Here is a 22,647-nt window from a genome sequence, read left to right as displayed (position 1 = left end):
TAGTTCAGTTTGCATCTGGGAGTGAATTTGGTTGAAGAATGCGATTACTCCTTTAAATGGCTAAGGTCTGTGTGTATTGACCACTAATCACTCAAGCACTGTTTTTTTTTTTCTTCTTCTTGCAGATCATCAAGAAATCCTGCATTGAAATTTTAGCAGCTGAGCCGTCCAGTGTATGCGCTGGTGGTAAGTCACCTCAGCACTTGCCATGTTAATGTTTTTTTGTAATAATTAAAAATAAATGTAATTTACACCCTGATTTTTTACATTAAATCAGGCTGTTATTAAAAAAATATGAGAGGACAGTGCGCAAACATTAATACACAAAAAGCTGTGCTAATTTTGTGAACGCCCTAAGCGGTGTAATGATGGCTCACGAGTTGCGGTCTCTTGCACTCACCAGAAAATGAAAAATGATCATGTCTGGGCAGAGCTAATCCGCCTGTTCGCATCACCAAGGAGACGGCGCTGTAAGTGCACTCTCGCGCAGTAAGTGCATGCTAATAAGGTCATGTCAAGCCACATCCATCCTCTCTGGCCTACACACCAGTGCTCAATGTGGCAGGCCTGTCTGCTGAGCAGCAGCCAATTAAACAAATGGGCATTTCACTGGTAAAGGCGGAGCGGAACTGCACCGCAGTTATTCGGCAGCACTTCGGCTAGACAACAGATCCGATGTGGCAAACTAGGCCAGGAAGAACCAGCCAGGCAAAAAACACAGCTCTCTAATTTCACTTGAGCATTCCTAACAATAAGTTCTCTGTCACTTTGTGGGACATCAAACCTTGAAGCACACGGAGGGAGAGAGAGAGAGAGAGAGAGAGAGAGAGAGAGAGAGAGAGAGAGAGAGAGAGAGAGAGAGAGAGAGAGGGCATGCAGTGACCACTGGCAAACGATGATGGTTAAAACAACAATACCCCTGCAGTTTGACCACACACTCACACTGTTTCGTCGGTAACACTTTACAATAAGCTTTCATTTGTAAAATAAACTAACAATGAAACATATGTGTACAGCATTTATTAATCTTAGTTAATGTCAATTTCTACATCTACTAATACATTTTTAAAATAGAAATTGGGTCTGTTAACATTAGGTAGTGCACTGTAAACTAACATGAACAAGCTATGAACTAACATTATAAAGGTTAATAAATGCTGTAAAAAATATATTGTACAGTTAGCTCATAGTTAGTTAATGTTAACAAATTAGACCTTATTGTACTTGGATTGGAAATTGGAAGTGTTACCTTTGCAAAATATATATTTTAATTGAGTTAATTTAAATCAAAATGATCTCTTTCAGTCATTATTATGTAACACTTTACAATAAGGTTTCATTAGTTAATATTAACATTCTTGAACTAATACTTCTACAGTATTTTATTGATCTTAGTTAATGTTAATTTCAACATTTACTAATACATTATGGAAATCAATTGTTGTATTTGTTAACATTAGTTAATGAACTGTGAACTAGCATGAACAAAAAATTAAACAGCTGGATTTTTATTAACTAACATTAACAAAGATGAACAAATACAGTAATAAATGTATTGCGTATTGTTAGTTTGTGTTAGTTAATAAATTAACTAATGTTAACAAATGAGGACATATTGTAAAGTGTTACCCATTATTTGTATTAGATTTAATTGGATAGTTCTCTCAAAAAATTTCAAATGTTGTTCCAAATCTGTATGAATTTCGTTTTCTGCAGAACATAAAAAAGGTATTTTGAAAAATGTTTTCAACTCTAATCAGTGAGGCCAAAACAACTTTGGACCCCATTGACTTCCATTGCATGCACAGAAAATACTGAGAGATTATTTTTAAAAATATCTTCTTTTGAGTTCTACAGGAAAAAAAAGAAATACACTCAGGTTTAGAACAACATGACAGTGAGTAAATAATTCACATTTTTGGGTGAATTATCCCTATATCAAATATATTTTGTTATTTCTTTTGTTGATGGCCCCAAACCACATAGATAAGCATGATTAATGAACATAATCCTTAATGGAAACATTGCATGACAATGAATGTCATAATTTATGAAACATATTGTTGTGGTATTAAATCAATCCTTGAAGTAATGCACTGTGAAAATTGCTATTAGCCATAAGTGTGCTCTATCCCTCTAAATATTACAGTTTAGCCGAAGATTCATTAGATGCACGGGACTCATTTGATCGTGGTTAGTGGTTTGTTTTGGTTTAGTGTGCTGTGGAGGCAGTTCCAGTGTCTGACAGACTCAGCGATCAAACTGATGAGAAGTGACCAGCCCGTGCAGCCTGCAAACAGGCCATCACTCGCTGTTTTGAGAGGAGGCCCAGCCATCAAACGTGACAGCAATCGTTGCTTTGATTAACCCTTGTGATTCTGCTGCACCCCATCCCCCATTCGGGCAGTGATTGAAGTGTCCGTGCTCGGACGTGGCACCTCTGCTCTAAACAGCCCGAGCCATCAAGCTCTCAGGTGTGGATGGGAAGCGTCAGCTCTCCCGTGCAGCACAATGGGCGTGAGCCGACAGCGTACCAGCCCCTGCCCACCATCTCGCTGCCAGCGCTGCCCGCTGCCAAGCCAGTGTTGACCTTTTTACCCCTGCGCTGTCCTGTCAGAACCCGACACACCATGTCTGACAGTAACGCGGGAAGAAAAGGACATGGATGTTGATGCCCGGCCTCTAAAATTAAATGGAATTAGCCATTTCAGCTGTATGGACGTCACATTAAGCAGGCATGAGCAAGAGAGCTGGGCAAATTTAGACGCAGAGGTGGGGTGGAGAGGGGCTTCTGCATGGCAGACGGGATTAGTATAATTAGGGAGGAAATGACAGGTTAATTGGAACGGATGGGAGTGGAATTTGTTTTGGTAGATCCATGATGAGACAAGAGACATACTGAGAATTCTTTTCACTCAAATTTTCCCTTGACCAGTCTTTTCGTTATTCGCCAGGTCTTATGTAGATATACTGGATGTAGGACCTTTACAGTCAACATGATATTAAATTTAATTCAGTTTACATTGTAAATGCACACAGTTGGTCTTATTGTGATCTATTCTTAGATGCATGATATTACAAAGAATAAAATTGTCTTTATAGTCCTAAAATCGGCATGAAATGAAAATGCATCCTATCTATTTTCTAAATGCATGATCTTATTGTGAACGTTTCATCTGTGCATGTTAAATTTTCGATCTTCGAAAGGTCACAATCAGCCTGTTCTGCCTCCATCCAATCAACAACCGCTCAACATTTTTTCTTTTTTGTTAATCCGTTTCAATTAACCGTAGCGTCAGTTTTGGCAGGTCACGTTAGTCTACTCGCATCAGCTGACTCTCAGCTGATCCACGTCTACCTATAGGAATATGACGCCTATCACTGTATACATATATAAGCTCCTTCAGTATTATCAGCAGCTATCACGTTTCTCAGGAGCTAATTACCCTCCTCCATCCCCAGCTCCTCCTCTCATCAGTCAGGATTTGGCATTCTGAGTGCCTTTTGAATCAGAATAAATTCTCGAAATATGTTGTACTTTAAAATCTTGAATTAATGATATCTGCAATACATTCATGTTGGTTGTGTTTACCCGAAGGGGGGTTATTGCTGCTCTCCCTGCTCTTATCCATGCTAGGCTGCATGGATGCGCAGGGAGTTCTTGCCCAGAACAGAACCATACCGCAATCCTAGTTGTATGCTAATTTTCAATCGTATTTGACGATAGTGGTCCTGACAGAATTCAAATTTACACCACAATGCGGAAAAAGATCTATCGCTACTTCTGTTACATCGCAACTTTAATGAAAATTCAATAACTCTTTCTACGAAATGGCTTTCCTTTTCTGCTAATGTCACTTAGGCTATGTGGGCTATTGAAGAATGTTAACCAATAGCAAAAGGCATTATTTTAGCAAACTCTCATTTAGAGTTGGTTTCATCTTGGTATGTAACGGCCACTTTTCACAATCCAATCGATTCCTGATTAATAAAGTCGTATTTTTGAACATATTTGTTGAATATCCTCATTTTACAGAAGTGCAGTGAGTTGTGAATGGCAAATTAAATTGACTTCAAGGCTTTTTTTAAAGCTTTTTTATGTGTCTATTAGAGGTAAAAGCGGAAATCTACTATATTTAGGATTTTATACTTTAAATGCTGGTGTATAAACTGTCAGAAGAGAACTTGGATAGTGTTATTTCTCACAGAAGTGCTATTCTCCTGACCTTTCCATACCACTATCTTCCCTGATGGCAAACTGCACAGAATGTTTTTCATCCTGTGAACTTTACACACTTAAATGTTAAAGGTTTACAACCAGAACATTTTCTAAAAGTGTAGCACTATTCAGAGATGAATCAGTACAAATCCACTCAAATATCCCTCAGTGCTATGAGTAAGGTCACATCCACTCTGCATCCTTTGACGCCCGCTGAGACAGGTTCTAAGTGAGGGTGTTTTTCTCTCTAACATATGCTGCTTAGCAGCCGTCAGAGGGTCTACAGCATCGCCTCGGGGGTCTCAAAGGTCAGCCAGCCAGCTTTGTCGGCCACCAACGCAGCACCCCCAGCTACACGACTCCAAGAGATTTGTGAACCTCTTCACTTTTATTATTAGCACCACTGGAGCATATGCATTTGCCCAGTTGAGTTGAGTGTTCCTGAAAGGTTAAGGGTGGAAAAAAAATAAGAAAACCTGCCCTCTGGCTGAGCACACTTTATAATTTCACAGTATGGCATTTTTTTTAAAGGTCTACATGAGACAAAGATCTAAAAAACAGGCACCGCCTTGCGTAGGCATTTTTGTCATACTATATTTCAGTATAAATAGTACATAAAAACAATATTTAGTCTAGTTTTCGGTTACCTTTTTTCTGGGGAAAAAAGAAGAGGAATTTCACTATGTAGTAAAGGGACTTGCTAAATGTTTAATATTATTATTTGTTTGTTTTTTTAAGATTCTTTCCAAGTGGTTGTGAGGGGAAATGGATTTCTGCATGCCAGAAACATCAATCAGGTTCTGTGCAGCTTCAGAGTCAATGACACAGTTACACTGAGTAAGTAATATTACATTACAAACAGTACTTTTCCCTTAAAGTTTCCAATGACACATTGTATAAGACTTAACAAAACACCAAAATATTGTATGCAACACTATATGCACTGTTTCTTTTATAGCAATACAAAAGTGTCATCAAAATATACCTTTTTCTTTTTCTTGCAATTAACTTTCAGATGAAAGACCTGTCAGTGTTGAAGATACACTCCTTCTTTGTCCCGCGCCAATCATAAATGAGGCTGGAAAGTAGGTGCTCTTCATCCTGTCACTTTATTTTTTAATGCATTGGTACCCTTGAAAAATGTGGGTCAATGTCATTTGGAATTATTCTTATCAATCAATCTCCACACACCCTAACACATCGAGACAACAGGCATGTGGTGTAAAAAACATAAAATGAGCGTATAATTAGCCTCTCTGAGAGATTAGTCACCATGGGCTTGACCTGCATGAGAAGTTTCTAGTGAGTGTGCATGTTAGCCCAAAGCTCCGGTGGTTTTCTGAGCTGAGAAAGAAAAGAACAGACAGTTAAAACACAGAGCCGACTGTATCCACATCAGCCGGAGCCGAGCCCCGGAGACTGACTACAGGTTACTTTTCAGGCCTTCTACAACAAATGAGCTGCTGCTGGCGGCTCATTTCCCTGCGAGCCCTCCTAATAATTATGTGTACCGGCGGCTCTAGACACCTTGAGGATTTCATCTGTCTTGTTCTTGTCAGGAAAATTCCTTGAGATGCCAATGAAGGAGCGTCTCATGCCACCTTAAGCAAAACAGGGATATTTTTTTAAATCTTGGTCAGCCTTATACATCACTACACACACTATATGGCAGCTGATGTTGACATATCGATATTCAGAGTTTTACATTCATTCAAAACTATTGTGACTGATTGATGTGATCTTGGACATATTTGTTGTAAACTTTATCATACTTTAATAAGATTATGGAATGCATAGTTTTTTATTTATTTATTACAATTCTCTAGAATACTGATTGGTTAATTGCACCATCCAACAGTCAAATATTTCTTAATTTTCACGATCGTCTATGGCAACACTGTACTGTTTATCAGTCCACTCATCCTGATACTGAAACCGGCACTATTTTTATTTATTTAGTTTCACTCTCTCTTTTCATACAAAGCGATATTTTGAATTAGCTTTTATTTTTATATTTCTAGCTATTTTATATTTCTATTATTTTGATATTTTCCACCTTTAACTTATATTCATTTCAGTTTTATTTATCTAATTATAGTTCTCCAACCTAAACCTATATTTTTTTAAGTTATTCATCTAATATTTATATTGTATTATTAATATTGTTATACTTGAGATGATGTTCGCGATATAATGACGTCTGCATACCATTATTTGGTTTCAGAGATCTCGTAGAGTCTGGGTCTCTCAAAAGTCAGCCAGATGTGGTATGTATTCTTATAAGGGAAAAACAGATGAAACATTCCATTATAATCCAGGGGTGGGTTTATTTAGGCTAATTAGAGCCAATGGAGAGTCTTGAAATTAAACATATTGCCATCCTCTTATGCAAACTTTGATGTTGGGAGTAATAAGTAATAGTAATAACACAGTAATAAGACCAACCATTGAGTCAAATAATGTCTGTATAAACTGATTCCATTGTAAAAGGCCATTTGAGTTTTTGGGGGGTGAGAAAAGGCAATTTTAGGGCAAAGTCTACCCTCTCCTCTTGCTCTGCATCCACATCTTTTGCGATGAAGCTGTCAGTGCTGTCACCTAAACGCGTGGTGACTGAGTGGCCTCCTGAAGACGTGCTCAAAAAGAGCCAGCCGCTTCCTGATTGATGGAAAATGAGATGGATCTGTCACTGGACCTCTCTCCACACAACCCCCGTTTTTATCCTGTTGTGCCTCCTTTGAGCCCATCCCCCATCCTGCCAACAGAGTGGCACTAGAAGGGGTGTGCAGGACCGACAGAGAGGAGTTGGGGCAATACCCCTGTAGTAACTTATATTCAGCTCTGTCCTCTCTCCCACCAATACAGAGGAGGGGTCGCCTAAATCAAGAAAGCTGAGACTTTTTCCACTGTACCAGCGCTGTGAATGCCCATGGTAGAGCCAAACATCTCTGATATTGGGAGAAATTCCATTTTTGAAAAAGTTGTCTGGGGGAACTGGACATGGCATCATCAGTTTTGATGTCCATAGACAGGTCTTCATAGACTGTCATCAGTCACATGACAAACTTCGTGTCACAGGATTTTAAAACATGTTTTACTGAAGATAATAAGACTTATCACATATCCATTACCACATTTTTCTATATGTAAAATACATTAACTCTTCCGTTCAAAAAGTTTGTGGTCTTTAAAAAAAAAAGAAAGAATTTTATTTTGCAAAAACACAATTTATGATATTACAATGATTTATTTTTAATTTTCTATGCATCAAATAAACTTGAAAATGAATCATGGAGACGACAGCCCAAGGTTGAGTCGAGGGAGGAGCCAAGGTGGCGTGGATGCTGACGTCAACTGGGGGACGACCGATGGAGGCTGAGCCGATGGATCCGAGGACTGAGGCAATGCCGGTGTGATGATGGAGGACCGAGGCATACCCGAAGGGAAAGAGGAGCCTGCTGCAGCCGTAGGGGTGGAGGAACGGAGCGTAGTGGAAGGTCCGCAAGTCCGGGGCGGAGGTGGAGTGATGACTGACCAAGGGGGAGCCGGTGGGATGAGGGAACCCGGTGAAGCCGTAAGGCCGAGGGTGTCTGGTGGAGCCGAAGGTGGGAGGAGCCAGCCAAGGTTGAGCCGACAGGTCGATGGGCGAGACAATCTGAGGACGGAGGCGGAGCCACTGGATCTATCCGCTCAGGCGCTGATGGTGGTTGTAGGACCTGAAGCTCGACGTGAGTGCTTGGCATCGCAGGAGATGGTGAAGGGCTGACAACCTCCAGCAGAGGGCTGGAGAACTGGCTGAGCAGGGCAGTGACGGAGGCAGATGAAGGCTAGACAGGGTCGAAGGTAAAAATACATTGTCCATGCAGGTGTCTGTGCGGTCTAGAAACAGCGATAAAAAAATCTGAAACGGGGTGGGAGACGATACCTCTGCGCTAGTCAATCAGCCAGTCCTCAGTCTCAAAATCCACCAAAATACCCTCGGCCACTGATGTGATGGGCTCACACCCCTGGTCAGACTCACTGGGTGGCTCCTCTTCCGGGCGAGAGTCCGCGCTGACCGCTTATCTTCAGGCACTGGCTGACATGTCACGTGGCAGCTCTCCATCTGCGAGGGGCTCGCACGTTTCCTCTGTGGTCGATGGTGGTGGAACGGACTCTGGGTCCAGCTGTGTTCTGGACCAGGGGTAAACACTTTCCAGATACCGGATGATAGCGTCCCTCCAGTTCAGTCCAGAGGTGTCTGGGAGGTCTTCGGAGTGATGGTAATTAGCCCCAATCCAGAACAGTGACTTCAGGATCTTGTCGTAAAAGGGGCTGGTGACGGCAAGAAGGCAGAATTGTCCAGTGAAGGTTAAAAAATCCTGGCTCTCCTCTCACAAGCCAAAACAGAAAATTGTGCTGCATATTCCATTTGGTCAGTTGTTCTGTCACCAGATGAAGATGAGGATAAAGAAGAGTTCAAAAATGTTTTTTATAAACAAAAGGGTCTTTTAATAAAAACAAACTCAGGTAACCCATGAAGATGACAGCAACGTAACAGTGTATGTAACATGCACACACAAACAACAACCAACACACACAGAGTGAAGGTGAGGAACTGAAATAGACTGTGATAATGAGGAGATGACGAACAGGTGTCCATAGTCCAGATAACTATGGCAATATTGTAATAAAATTTTACAGAATTACTATTTTTATTTATTTAATCAAACAAATGCAGCCTTTAGACTTAAGATCAAACACATGTGACATTATTAAGGCCCTTTTATCGGAAGAAAACCCTGAGAAGCAGAAGATTTAAGCAAAAGTCTCAATTTGATTCCCATTGAATCTCATTTGTGACTTTGAGAACATAGATGATAGATGAACATAGATGATTGAGATCTCTTTTTAAAGCCTGTCTAAACAGTTTTTCCAGTCCCTTTGGCTTGTTGTTCGTATTCCGGGATATAAAAACAAATTTTACACATGCATAGTTGATCTACTTTAGATAGCACTTATCAGTCAAGTTCCTGTGCCTACTTGATTTCATCCTGCTGGTCTTTGAGTGTTTAGTTGCTATCCATCTAAGAGGAATGCATTGGAAGTCATTCAGGCAGCTGTATGAAACATACATTAACCACTCTTTTTTTAAAATCCTGGCTCCAGATTACACATTTAAACAAGAAAGTGCTGATCTTAATGGCTTTAATAATAACCACATAACAAGCTCACACATGTCCATCATAGGAATGCAATGAATCTGCCTTTTTAAGCAGGTTGTGACTGAGGTGTTTTTGTTGTGTTTCAGGGTGATATATCTGCAGGTTAGCATGAATGAGGGATTGTCCTACATCACAAGCTCAGTGCACATCACTACTGCTGAATGTGTAAGTACATCTGTCTTCCTTTGACAAAACCACTTCTGCCTGTAAAAACATGTATGACAGATTGGCGTGACAGTGATTCAACCTCCCTGAATGTCTTCTCAAAGACTATTTGACATTGTTGTTTGCTGTCTACAACTTGTTTGGTTCTTTTTCCCTTCTCTCTTACCCTTTCCTTTTCTCTTATGAGGTCTCCTCTGCTTTCTTTCATCAGAGGAGTCTGGTTTTGTCACGTAAGTTAAAATTAGCAGCAGTAAAAAAAACAAAAAACAAATTCCATCTCTTGGAGCAGCCATTTGCCCTGTTCTTCATTCTCCTTACCTGTTCATTTGTGTTATGCCAGTAAATACTCATGAAGATGTATGTTTGTTTCTCTCTGAGTGCAGTTTGATGGGACTATCCTGCTCATCTCATTACTGGCTGTTTTCCTGTTGTTGGGTCTGGTTCTGATGTGGTGGTTCTGGCCTCTGTGCTGTACAGTGGTACGTCTGTACGTCTCACAAGTCGAAGCTGTACATAATTAACATTTACAGTGGTAAAAATTTAAATTTAAAATGTATGAATGTCATTGCATAAGATAACACAAAACATCACATTATGTTAAAGACTCACAATCACACGTTTCAGCCATAGCAAAAATTGTATGCAAGCAGTTTTTTAGCAGTTTAATTTTTATTATTGTTATTTATAAATCATGCATTTATTTGTTATTCACACAAAATTAAAAATATTGTCATAATTTACTCTCCCTCAAGTTGTTCCAAACCTGAACGAGTTTCTTTCTTCTGCTGAACACAAAAGAAGATATTTTGAAGAATGTTAGTAACCGGTATTTATTTTCCTACTATTGAAGTCAATGGCTACGGTCAACCGTCTGGTTACCAACATTCTTCAAAATATCTTCTTTTGTGTTCAGCAGAAGAAAGAAACTAATACAGGTTTGGAACTACTTGAGGGTGAGTAAATTCTTCCTTATTATTAATAATAATCAGGTGTTTATTTGTTATTCATACACTTAAACATGCATTTAACATTGTCAGTATATTTTATTGTTATTCAAGTCAAGTCCAGTCACCTTCATTTATATAGCGCTTTTAACAAGATTGTTTCAAAGCAGCTTTACAGTGATAATAGGAAATTAAAGTAACAGATTGTTTTGGCTTTACAGCAGCTCGAGATACTATTATAGATCATGCATTAATTTGTGTTATTCACACATTTAAACTGTGATTTGACAATATTGGTATAATAATAGTAATTATTATTATTATTATTATGCTTTATGTGTTATTCATACTAAAAACAATGATTTAACATGTTGTAACATTCCCCCAGTGACATTAACTATGATTATGCTTAGTGCAATGTAACGCTTTTATTCTTTATAATATAATATTTATATTGTTTCTGTTTGTACTGTACTGCTCTTTGCTTAGATTGCATTCTTTCGCTGAGAATTATTTTTCTTTCAGGTCATCAAGGAAGTGCCTCCACCCCCTCCCCCTGAGCCTGTGAGTCTAACTCCCTCTAACCTCATTTTGTGCTCATGTTTGTGTATGTGTGTATTTAGGCACAGCATATACTCAAATGAACCATTTGGAGCCGATATGAATCAGGAGTCAGGACAATAAAAAAAAAAAAAATAGATTGCACATAATAAAACGACCAACTCTCATAAGCTGAATCCAGTGCGTTCCAGAAATGCCATAATTTTTTGTAAACCACATTCCCTAACACTGCCAATATCAGCTACTAGTGCAACTGCTTTGAAAAACTGTCCATCACCATTTAAGGGCATTTTCTATAGCACAGCCGTGTAAATAAAGACAAGTGAGCAGTGTAAGTGGACACAGTGCGAACCACAGGCTCAACCGCAGGATGACTGAATGGCAAAATTCAGGGAAAAGGGCTCATAATGATCCTCTTGTGTTTGCTTTGTTTCCAGAGGTCAAAGGCAAGCAGTCACTGAGGCTGATAGGAAATAAAAGAGCTTTGTGGAAATGGCTTTAGTGTGTGCATCTGTGCTTCTTACCACTGAAAGCGCAAACAAGGAGCTCTGTCTCTAAGGCTTCTCTTTGATTTGGAAACACAATGTGGTTGCTACTTTTTTAGCTAACATTATTTGACAGTGTCTTTGTGTTTATTCTATCTGTGCAGGCTAATGTAAATGAAAATTCTGTCATGATTTACATGTACATGTTTACTGAGTAAATGATGACAGAATTTTCATTTTTGGGTGAACTATCCCTTTAAATGACATTTCCAACAAAATAAACAGAAAAGGAATGTTTACGTGACTTTGAATCATAGTCATTTTGCTAATTTATTACTAGTGTGATATTAGTTTTACATAAGTTTTGTGTGCTCAACAGGAGTCCGATGATGAAGATGGCATGGCCAAAAAGAAATGGCCTACAGTAGATGCATCCTACTATGGGGGAAGAGGAGTTGGGGGAATCAAAAGAATGGAGGTGATGCATATTTTTGTACACGATATGGCTTTATATAGGGTGTCATTTGATCATAGGTTAACACAGGCTACAGGGGGATGAAGACCACACGTGACGAGTGATGTTATGAACCCTCAAGGCACTAGATCACATCACTGTGACCTTAAATGCTCCCTGTCTGCCTGGTGCCAAAACTACATCATGTGACATCATAAGACATGCTGATGCCTGTAGATTTTACTCCTGTAATTTGCAAAGGTAGCAATATTGGACATATTCATTATTGTTCTTTGTAAAATACACACCTTTTTTTACAGCTATAGTACCTAAGTGCACTTCTTAAACACAGTAGTGTTAATGCAAGCTTACGTGAAATGTCTTTTGCTCTCAGGATCATTGAAACATGTAAGCCTTTCCACTGCTGCAAATATGGCTTCGTAATATTGTTTTTATGTGGAAACAGCCATTTTTCCATAGTTTGTGTGGTTCATAAGTGGACCGTGTTCCATTGGTCTTTAGGTGCGCTGGGGGGGTAAGGGCTCCACGGAGGAAGGAGCTAAACTGGAGAAGCCAAAGAACGCTGTGGTGAAAATGCCTGAAGACGAATACGAGCCCTATGAACCCAAACTCAGAAAGCCTTATGGGCGCAGACCGGCCCATCACAGAAAGTGGTACAGTCCAATTCAGGTACAGGAGTTTTTTTCCATAAAATTCAATATGAAATCATCTGTCTAATCTTTGAAATGTTTTAAGGTCAAAAGGTTTTAATAGAACAATTCTATGTGTAATAGGGGAAACTGGATGCTTTGTGTGCCCTTTTCCGTCGAGGATACGACCAGGTGTCACTCATGAGACCCCAGCCCGGAGATCAGGTACAACCATGTATGAATGATTGAATCCACCTCCAGTGTCATCTGCAAAGGGAAAAAAATGTTTATGTAAAATGTGGTTTGTTTTAAAGTGCTTAAAGTATTTATCTTTTGAAAAAATGTATTCAATTATTGAAGGGTTGTTGTTGTTGTTGTTTTTATCTCAGAGCAAGTGTTTTATATGGATTTTAGAAAAACTTGGTTTACTTTTCTATGAAATGATGAATGGCTTTTCTCAAGTATTCACTTTCATTGTTTCTGTTCCAAAACCTAGTGAACTTCCTCCATAGGCAGCATCTTGATTGTGATGGCTGCTCCCCGGCTCTCAAGATATCGAATTTTTGCCCAATTGTAATGCATCATTTGCGTGCTTTTCAGAGACGCCAATCCCAAAATGCTTTGCAACAAGCTTTAAACAGATTATCAATTCACTAACGCTTATGGACGCATTAAAACGATCAAAATGGCAGTAAAGCCATTTACAATGTCACAAAATATTCTCATTTCAAATACATTTTTATTTCTTTTTAAATACATTTTTTTAACTTTTTTAATATTTATCAAAGAATGCTTAAAAATGTATCACGGTTTCCACAAAAATATTAAGAAGCACAACTGTTTTCAACAATAATAATAATAAGAATTCTTCTTGAGTACCAAGTCAGCATAGATTTCTGAAGGATCATGTGACACTGAAGACTGGGGTAATGGCTACTGAAATATAAAAATACACTTTTCCATCACAGGAATACATTACAATTACAATTTTAAATAGAAAATAGTTATAATAAATTGTATTCATATTTTGAAATGTTGCTGTTTTTACAAACAGTAAATGCTGGCTTAATTATATATAATCATAATAATTGATTCCATAGTGTAATTTGTCAATATAAATAGATTATGATTAAAAAATGAATATGTGATCCACAATGTGTGTGTTCTGTGAATGCTGGGATGCTGCTATAGAAGGAAGTGAGGCAGTTCACTTGTGTTTGGAACAGAGCTGTTGTGAAACTCCCATCCCTCCTGAGCATGCTCAGTAGCCGGGACAGGAAATAGCAGTGTAATTACACTCCTCACATGGAGCAGTCGTGTGGCCGAGCACAATCTCTCATTCTCTTGTGCCTTTTGTAAGAGACGTCCCTCAGTGTCTGAGGCCTGCTCTTTGCACCCCGCATTATTCCATCAGCACAAGCTGTGTCATGGCAACACATCTGTGCTTCTGTGAAAGGCATCTTTCATGTGGACCGCAGTGCCGCAGGCCGTACAGTATGATCCCATTGACATGGGCAGACTATAGGTCCGTTCCCACACTGTAGATGGACCGATCTGATTTACTTTAGGTTTATTCTTCACTGCTCCATAATAGGCCACTTGTCTGAGGGACCGCCAGTGTCCAGCTGCTCAATGTACTTTGCATGAGCTTTAGATAGTGGTGCTGGTAAAGGCTGCAGACTCTGTAAAGGGCGAGGTTTGGATGGAAACAGCTGTGCCATTCAGAGAGATTTGGGGCGTAGTTGTGTGTTTCATGCCCACCTGCAGCCCACTAGACAGCAGACACAAACAACTCGCTGTGCCCAAACAAGACCTCTGCTCAGCTACAGACGGCCTAATCTCTATATTAGTCCACATCTTTCTCTTTATAACTCTGTGCATTCCCTCTCTGTGACTGATCCTCTGTCTGTCTCTTTCTGTCTCTGTCTCCTCTTTGTCTTTTCTTCTGTTTTCTATTCCTAGCAAAGGGGCTCTTATGTGTATGGCTCTAGTCTTGAGGAGTTCAAAGATGGGTTGCAACTAAACAGACTATCATTATACTGCTTGTAAACCAGCACTGTATTGATATTTGTCAAACACATTGGTTAGGGATTTGCTCTTAATTAGTTCACATTTTTCTCCCTTTATAACACATACTTAAAAATCCCAAGCATATTGAACCTTTGCAGTTAATTCAGCATTTAAAATTTAAATTCTTTTAAACATTTATTATGAGGATATTTTAGCCTGTTAATTTTTTATATTTTTTACTTTTATACTTTATATTTAAAAAAATATATATATATATTTAAATTTTACAAGATTACTTTTTGAAAATCTCCCATTTATTTACACTGATAGGATGCTTGTGCATTCAAAGTGTAACAGCAATGATGTCATGGCATTTATTTGCATTCTGGATTGCGATTGGTCATGTTTCTTACACCTATTACACACGGAATTGTTCTTTTTCGATTGGTCAACTTATCCACAGTTACCTATAAAATACCACAGTTACTACAGTAAAACTGGGGTAATATGGATTAGCCACTATTGTCGATAAAAAAAAATGCAAATGACAGATTGTGAAACCTTCTTATAATGTTTGGAGGAGGTTTCATATTAATATTAGTTATTTGTGATTGTACTTCTTCTGAAGACAAAAGAAGATATTTTGAAGAATGTCGGTAACCAAACAGGCCCTGTTGACTTCCATAGTAGGAAAAAAAATACTATGGAAGTCAATGGGTGCCGTCAACTGTCTGGTTACCCATATTCTTCAAAATATCTTCTTTTGTGTTCAGCAGAAGAAAGAAACTCATACAGGTTTGGAACAAAATGATGACAATTTTCATTTTTGGGTGAACTGTCCCTTTATAGATCAACATGTATAACCTGAGATAATGTAGATGAGTCCTAGGTCAAACTTTTTACCCATTGGCTTCAGTGCACTCATTGTGATGCAAAGGTGACAGCTTTGCTTTATTACTCACTTATAGTTGTTGTGTAAAGAAAGAAGCTGTTGTTGTTGAAAGTCTTTGTCTGGCCAGTTTACAAGCTTCACCTCACATGCTCAGTATCTGCCCCCTCACGTCTGAGTGCCACCTACAATTGAGACAAAGAAACTGTGGAATAGAGAGTGTTTTTGTTTTGTTTTTCCTAATGACCCACAGGAATATAAAAGTTGTGTCAAGAAAGATTCTGGTTAACAGAAGGAAATGGCTTTTTAACATAATTTACGAGTCAAGGTGAATGACATATTCCTCCGGTTGTTCTCAAGGATTCTCCTCTCATGTGCGGTTCCACGTTAGAGTCTAACCCTCACGTAACCAATGCTTGGTGGTCTGATTTAACAGCTTATTAAACAGAGAGCCCTATAACATGACATGGGGCCCATTTGGCAAAGGGGGAGCTGAGTATTATTGTGATAGGCTATTGTCAGGTTGGAGGGGAGTGGTGGTGATTGATTCACGTCTGTCTGGCTGGGGGGTAAAGCCATCACTTTGCCGGTCTTGTGCAGCGAAAAGGACAATTTGGCGAGCAGCACAGCAACAGGCCTGCACAAGGGTGAGCATATGGGCCCAATGAGAATGGAGACTCATGAATACTGTGCAGATGTGGGTGGAGGGAGTGGGGAAGAGAAATCTGTCCATATGGTGTTTTAACTACTGTGGATGACCCCCAGCAGGCTACAAGATTCTACTAGCTTTAGATCAGGGGTCTCAAACTCAAATGACCTGGGGGCCACTAGCAAGGTGCTGCTTTCCATCAGGGGCCAGTTGAAAAGTTACAACTAGCACAGGTGTTTTACAGCCTTTTTTAACTGTTTACAGTTATTGAAGCTTTTTTATTCTGCAACACAATAATAGTTTTTTTTATTTTTATATAAATCATTTAGAATATTTAAATGTAATACATTTATATCAGGAATTTCTTTAGTATTTACATTTGAGATAATAATACCAGTAATTTGTGATCTTGTGGGGACATTTTTTTTTTTGGTTCCCATGAGGAAAACAGCTTATAAATTATACAGAATTACGTTTTTTGAAAATGTAAAAATGCCAGAAGGTAATTGATGGGGAGGTTTAGGGTTAGGGGATAGAATACACACTTTGTACAGTATAAAACAATGGTCTAAAGTCAAGTCCCCATAAAACATGGAAACCCAACATAACAATCCTTAATAGAATCAAACCAAAACCGATCATTGCAGTAAGTGCTCTCTATATTTGACAGGTTTCAGAGGTGGAGAGGTGTTTCAGAGGTGGAGCAAGGGTTTGGTTCATTAATGGATCAAGGTTTTGATTAAATATTATGAAGTTAAACCTTGTTAAACCACTAGCATGTTGCTAATAAAAGGTAAATGGTATCTTATTTGCAAGCAATGTGTTGACTTGGGTCAAAACTTGTGACACAGTTTTCAATCTGTATGTGAAGATTGAACAGCTAAAGAGAAAGATACATGAACTGACAGCTTTGCTTGCCAATCTCACATGTATTTAAACCATCCCAACACTTTCAGACAACAATTATAGAAAACAGACACCCCCTTACATGGAGTCCCTCTCTGTCCGTCTGTTTGATATTTACTGTTACCGTTTCACTCCTGCATACTCAGTGATTTGAGACCACCCTTATTACTATAACACAATAAAAAGGCGTATCCTGACTCAGTCCTCTAAGACCCTTGAACAAAAGAGAGGGAATCTTTCCTGTGACAATTTAGCTAGTGGCCTTTAAACTGTCCATCTGTTTGTCTGAGCTCAAACAGCATGGCAGAGACTGGCTCCCCCCTTAACCGCTCTCCTTTCCACTCGAGTGAAAGTAATTCGAGTTCAGCGAGATCAGAGTAGGACACAAATTAGTTCACACTGTGCTTTTTTTAATTGAAGGTGATAGTAACAATTGCTGTGGTGTGTGTTTGTGATTTATTAGCCATGGCTGGCATGCTTTTCTAGCTAATATTTGATTGTTTTCCATTCATTCTTTTAATAAGCATATTGAATGTTGTGATTTATTTCTTAAAGTATATTATTAACATTCTCTGTATTAATACTTTCTACAATATATTACCATTCGCAAGTTCACAAGTCATTCAATTGATGACAGTAATGACATTTATAATGTTACAAAAGATGTTCTTGTTTCAGGTAAATGCTGATCTTTTGAACATTCTATTCATTAAACAATCCTGAAAAAAAATACATCATGGTTTCCTCGAAAATATTAAGTAGCTGTTTTCAACATTGATAATAATAAGAAATGTTTCTTGAGCACCAAACCACCACATTAGAATGATTTCTGAAGGATCATGTGACACTGAAGACTGGAGTAATAATGATGAAAATTCATCACAGGAATAAATTACATTTTAAAATATATTAAATAAAAATAATATTTCTTAGTATTGTTGTTTTTACAGTATAGGCCTATGTTTGAACAAATAAATGCATCCATGGTGAGCATAAGAAACTTCTTTCAAAAACATACCTTTTAAAAGTTCAAGCAATTGTGTTTATTTATCACTTCGATTCCGAAATGTTTTATTACGTGTAGCCACGTATACTGTGTTTGAGAGGAAAAAGATTTAAAGCTTTGCCTCCATTCATGCACTTGCATATGAATACGTCACTTTTTATTAAGCCCCGACAAAAGTGGGTGTTGTAGTGGATCCTGAGTCATCCAGAGTTTCATTTTATACACTTAATGAAGCGTAAAGTGGGTTTTGAATGGCTTTGGTCAGTCAGTCCCAAAAGTTTGAACCCTCTCTGAATGATCAGCCTGGCTGACAACAATGAATCACTTCATCTTTAAGAATGTAAGTTTTCTCAGAGACCAGTGTCTTGTTCCAACACCGTTTTCACAAATAGCTATTATTCCTTAAGCGCAGCGCTGCAACACTTCAACCCCACCCCCATGATTTTAGGGACAGAATTGCAGTTGACAGCTGAGTTTCTGAATGTCTGAAGTGCTGTGGGTTCAACTCCTGGGCATTTTCGAGAGAAAGCAAGCAGGAGAACTCAGCCTAGGATCAGCTGCACCAGCGCTTGAGCTTTTGTTTTTGAATCCCACGCGTTTCGCGTTGAACTTGTCACCTCAGGGGTTAAAAATACAATGTATCCAAATATGTAAAGAGTTTGGGTTTCGTTTTATCCCCAGAAGTTATAGCTTCTGATAGCAATGAAATTTCAGCTTTGAACTGACAGTGATCCCACCATCTGTCTTGTTTCCATAGGGGCGATGCATCAACTTTACCCGGGTGAAAGCAGAGGAGCCAAGGTCACCGCCACGCAGCCACCTTCCACCTCAGCCGCCCCTTTCAGACCATCAGCCACTTATGCAGCCCCCGCCCAAAAGACCACCATCCCGGGGACCCTCCATCAACCGCTCACCCCCAAGACCTCCACCAGCCCGGGCACCCCCAGGCCCCCACGGACCCCCTCCTTCACGACCTCCACCCTGCCCTGGGAACAGGCATTGAGAACAATGGGGGGCCTTCACAGCATCCCTAAAATTTCTCATTCAAATTTGTGATATTTACTAAAGCCACTGGTTTGCCACAGTTTCAGATACATGAATTTGATGTTGATTTGGAGTGAAGGAAATGTGGAGTGTCTGTGGAACACTCTTAAAAATAAAGGTGCTTTATTGGGATATATATTGTTCCATGAAGAACCTTTATCATCCACAACCTTTCCATTCTAGGGTCTTTATCATTTAAAAAGGTTCTTTAGATTTTTTGTTTTTAAATGTTCTTCACATTTAGAAAAACAAAAAAATATTTTAAGAACTGTTCACTGAAAGGTTCTTTGGGGAACCCAAAATTGTTCTTTTCTGGCATCACTGCGAAAACCCTTTTTTTGGAACCTTTACTTTTAAGAGTGTGTGTTCTTACTATAAACAGAGGCACTGAAAGAGGGACTGCATCAATGCATGAGATTATTACACATGCAAAATTAATGCACTTAAGAACGTTGAATGTTGACTTTGGGTGTTTGTATTTCAGATTTTGCATGACGTTAGTGTGTCAGTATGACTACATGTTTAAGGATAGTAGAGTGAATATGGTATACATTATGCCCTGTTTTAATTTGTATAATATTAACTGGTCACATCTTTAAAAAGAAAATTTGACTTGCTGTGACTGCGGGGCAGTACAAACCTCTAATTTATTTAGCCTTGAGTTCCTGGTAGGCACTTGAATATAAAATGACAGGGTGTCCACCACTGGTACTGGACACTTAGCATGATATTTTATATAATATATTTTGCTTTATGGATCATGGTCATTAAAAGTAGTCCTATACAGCAAGAAAATGTTAATGTTATCAATAATATGGTCATGGGTTGGATTTTTTTTTTTTTTTTTTTTTGGAACCCATTATTAAATTTTCTATATAAATTTGTGTTATTCTACTATGATATGAGAATAAGAACAACATTATCCCCATTTTATGTAAATGTATAAAAGATAGGAATAAATTTTCGGTTCTAAAATTGTTTGAACTTGTGTTGAACAAGCTTTATAGTCAATCACAGATGTTCACTAGCAGTGAAATGTGCAAAAGCCTAAGGTTTATAGTTTATTCAAGCTTGTTTGGTCTTCTTTGATTCTAATTTGACCTTTAATACTACAGATTATTTAAATTTGTGCAAATCTTACAAATTCAGCGGAGAAAGCAACACAGCCAGCTTATGCGTAAACAAAAACATGAATTTTTTTTTTTCAATGAAGTCATCCTCAAAGAATTGGTCAATTTCCAAGATTGCATCATCTTTCAACATTTTGCATGAAGGATTGATATGTCTGCTCACCGTCTTTTTTGTGTATAATTTTTTTCAATCAGATAAATGTGGGAGTGTGAAAGTATAAAATCCTTGCATGATGTGAATCTATATAAAAAAACAATATCCATACTAATGCTTAGCCAGATTACAGATAATGAGTTAGAATGAGAAACTTTATTTTTCTGACTCCCTTTAGTTCCACACATAACTTACAGTTCACCTCATTCCGCTCTGTAAGGAATTAATACTCAGCAGGAGCTTGATTCACATCATGTGACATGACATGATTCATATGGTCTGATGACTGCAGTTCCTTTGGCTGGGTGCACCGAACACTCATGAGAAACATCAATGTGTTGACAGTGGCCACAAAACGTGGAGCCCTGTGGCAGCACCGGGGATGTTCCCATTACAGGCGCTGACAGCCACACATTGTGACTATTAATATCACTCTGCCTGCTGTGCTGTGCTGTGCCAGCATTTGTACCAAAGGAGACTCATTGCAGGCACTTAAACCTGCACCTGCAAAATACAGTCTATATTCCCCATATCAGATTCAATCTTAAAAAGTATTAATGGAAATTATTTTAGCATGCATCTGAATGCATTTACACAAACAAACGTACTCCCACGGCCACGCTCCTACTAGAATGAATTTCCCGTCCTTGACGTCTCACCTTCTTGTTAAGTGAAACAGTGCCCTCTCTTGGCCAAAATCACTGCAGTACATCAGGATTCTCCGATATTTTATTAATTGCAACCTGGCTTTAATTCGCTCGCTGTGATGATAATACGAAGACCATACCTTCAATGAGACGTCAAAGTCTCATTGTACAAATTATATTTGACTGAAAGTTATACTTTATGACTAAAAGTTAGTGAAAACAGAATAACACTGCTAAACTGATTCAGATGAAGCTACATGCAAAACGCTAGTGTTTACTTTAAGACCTTAATGAACTGCACTAAACTGGTTTAGAATAGATGTCTTATCTGAACTAAGGTGGCTATAAATGTTTTACAAACCTAGAAGCAGATTTCAGCCAATGAATCATAAGTATGAGATTAAAAAGTTATAATTATGAGATAAAATCATGAGTGTCAAAATTATGACCAATATCATAATTTTAATTAAATTATTTAGATTAAAATGTCGAAGTTGACATACTATGTCATAATTATGAGGGAAAATGTCCAAATTGATATACTGTCATAAGTAGCTAGGCCTATAATTATGATAAAAATTAGCCTATGAACTAAAACGAAGTCAAAATTATTTACTAAATCGTAAGAGATAATATGCATCCATATGCCATACATTGTGAATGTGAATATAGAAGCAAAACTATGAAAGCCCATTTCTGTAAAAAAGTAAATAAATAAAAATAATAACAATAATTCTTTGGTAAATTATAATTTGTTAATGTCGGCTTTATGATTATCGTTTTATCAAAAAAGTCAAAATTATGAGATACCAGGTCATAATTATGAGTCAAAAATTTGATTTTGACTGTCATAATTGTAACTCAGTATGTCAAATTTTAACTTTTTGCCATAATTATGATTAAGTTTGTCAATGTCCGCTTTTTTATGTCATGATATCAATGTTGTTGGGTTGTTGTTTGTATGCAGCAGAATGGGCTTCCATAGTTTTGGTTTATGTTGGTGTACATTCACAATGCATAAAAAATCTTAATAGGCTTTTGTCATGCATTGTCAATGAAAGATGGCTCTCAAAACCAGGTGTAGTGGCAAAAGCCAGCAGACGCCACCATAAACATGAGCCTGTATCACTCTACTCTCACTGGGACCATCAGGGAAAATCCAGTCGAGCTTATTGGAGTAAGAGGACACGTCTGACCTCCAGCAGACCTCATTCACTCTCTCTCACAGCTGGGATCTACGTTAACACCACCAATATCCTCTGCAGAAAAAATGTGGTACACAATATCAATCACTGTAACATTTATGCGATTTAAGACTTTGAAGGGCACTTGGGAATTACTTTATTAAATCGCATCTTGAATGATTTATACATTTAAGAAAACACCATTGTTTTACAATGGAAACATGATATTAATAACGTAAAGGCAGAAAGCATAAGGCAGTATTGGATTGTTTAAAAAAAACGTGGATGATCTCATGATTGGTGTCATTTTCTTCATGTGTATTGAATAGATTAGAACATCTCAAAT

General features: G+C 38.3%; 1 protein-coding gene across 2 annotated transcripts in view; it reads left to right on the top strand.

Moving 5' to 3' along the window:
* Positions 1 to 20,164, top strand: part of antxr1d (ANTXR cell adhesion molecule 1d) — a 30,275-nt gene extending 10,111 nt beyond the window's left edge. For both annotated transcript variants that reach the window (XM_056233127.1, XM_056233126.1), the window contains exons 9-18: positions 126 to 186; positions 4,958 to 5,056; positions 5,235 to 5,304; positions 9,510 to 9,588; positions 9,972 to 10,067; positions 11,058 to 11,096; positions 11,958 to 12,056; positions 12,555 to 12,722; positions 12,827 to 12,907; positions 18,900 to 20,164. In XM_056233127.1, the coding sequence (XP_056089102.1) occupies positions 126 to 186; positions 4,958 to 5,056; positions 5,235 to 5,304; positions 9,510 to 9,588; positions 9,972 to 10,067; positions 11,058 to 11,096; positions 11,958 to 12,056; positions 12,555 to 12,722; positions 12,827 to 12,907; positions 18,900 to 19,145 (1,038 nt within the window). In that variant the 3' untranslated portion in view covers positions 19,146 to 20,164. The remainder of the gene's footprint in view (positions 1 to 125; positions 187 to 4,957; positions 5,057 to 5,234; positions 5,305 to 9,509; positions 9,589 to 9,971; positions 10,068 to 11,057; positions 11,097 to 11,957; positions 12,057 to 12,554; positions 12,723 to 12,826; positions 12,908 to 18,899) is intronic.
* The last annotated feature ends 2,483 nt before the right edge of the window (positions 20,165 to 22,647 follow it).

This window comes from Rhinichthys klamathensis, unplaced genomic scaffold (genome assembly GCF_029890125.1).
Source record: "Rhinichthys klamathensis goyatoka isolate OS25496 unplaced genomic scaffold, OSU_Roscu_1.1 h1tg000360l_1, whole genome shotgun sequence".
Classification (NCBI taxonomy): Eukaryota; Metazoa; Chordata; class Actinopteri; order Cypriniformes; family Leuciscidae; genus Rhinichthys; species Rhinichthys klamathensis.
Note: the sequence above shows the minus strand (reverse complement) of the source record. Positions and strands in the feature narration are given on the sequence as shown.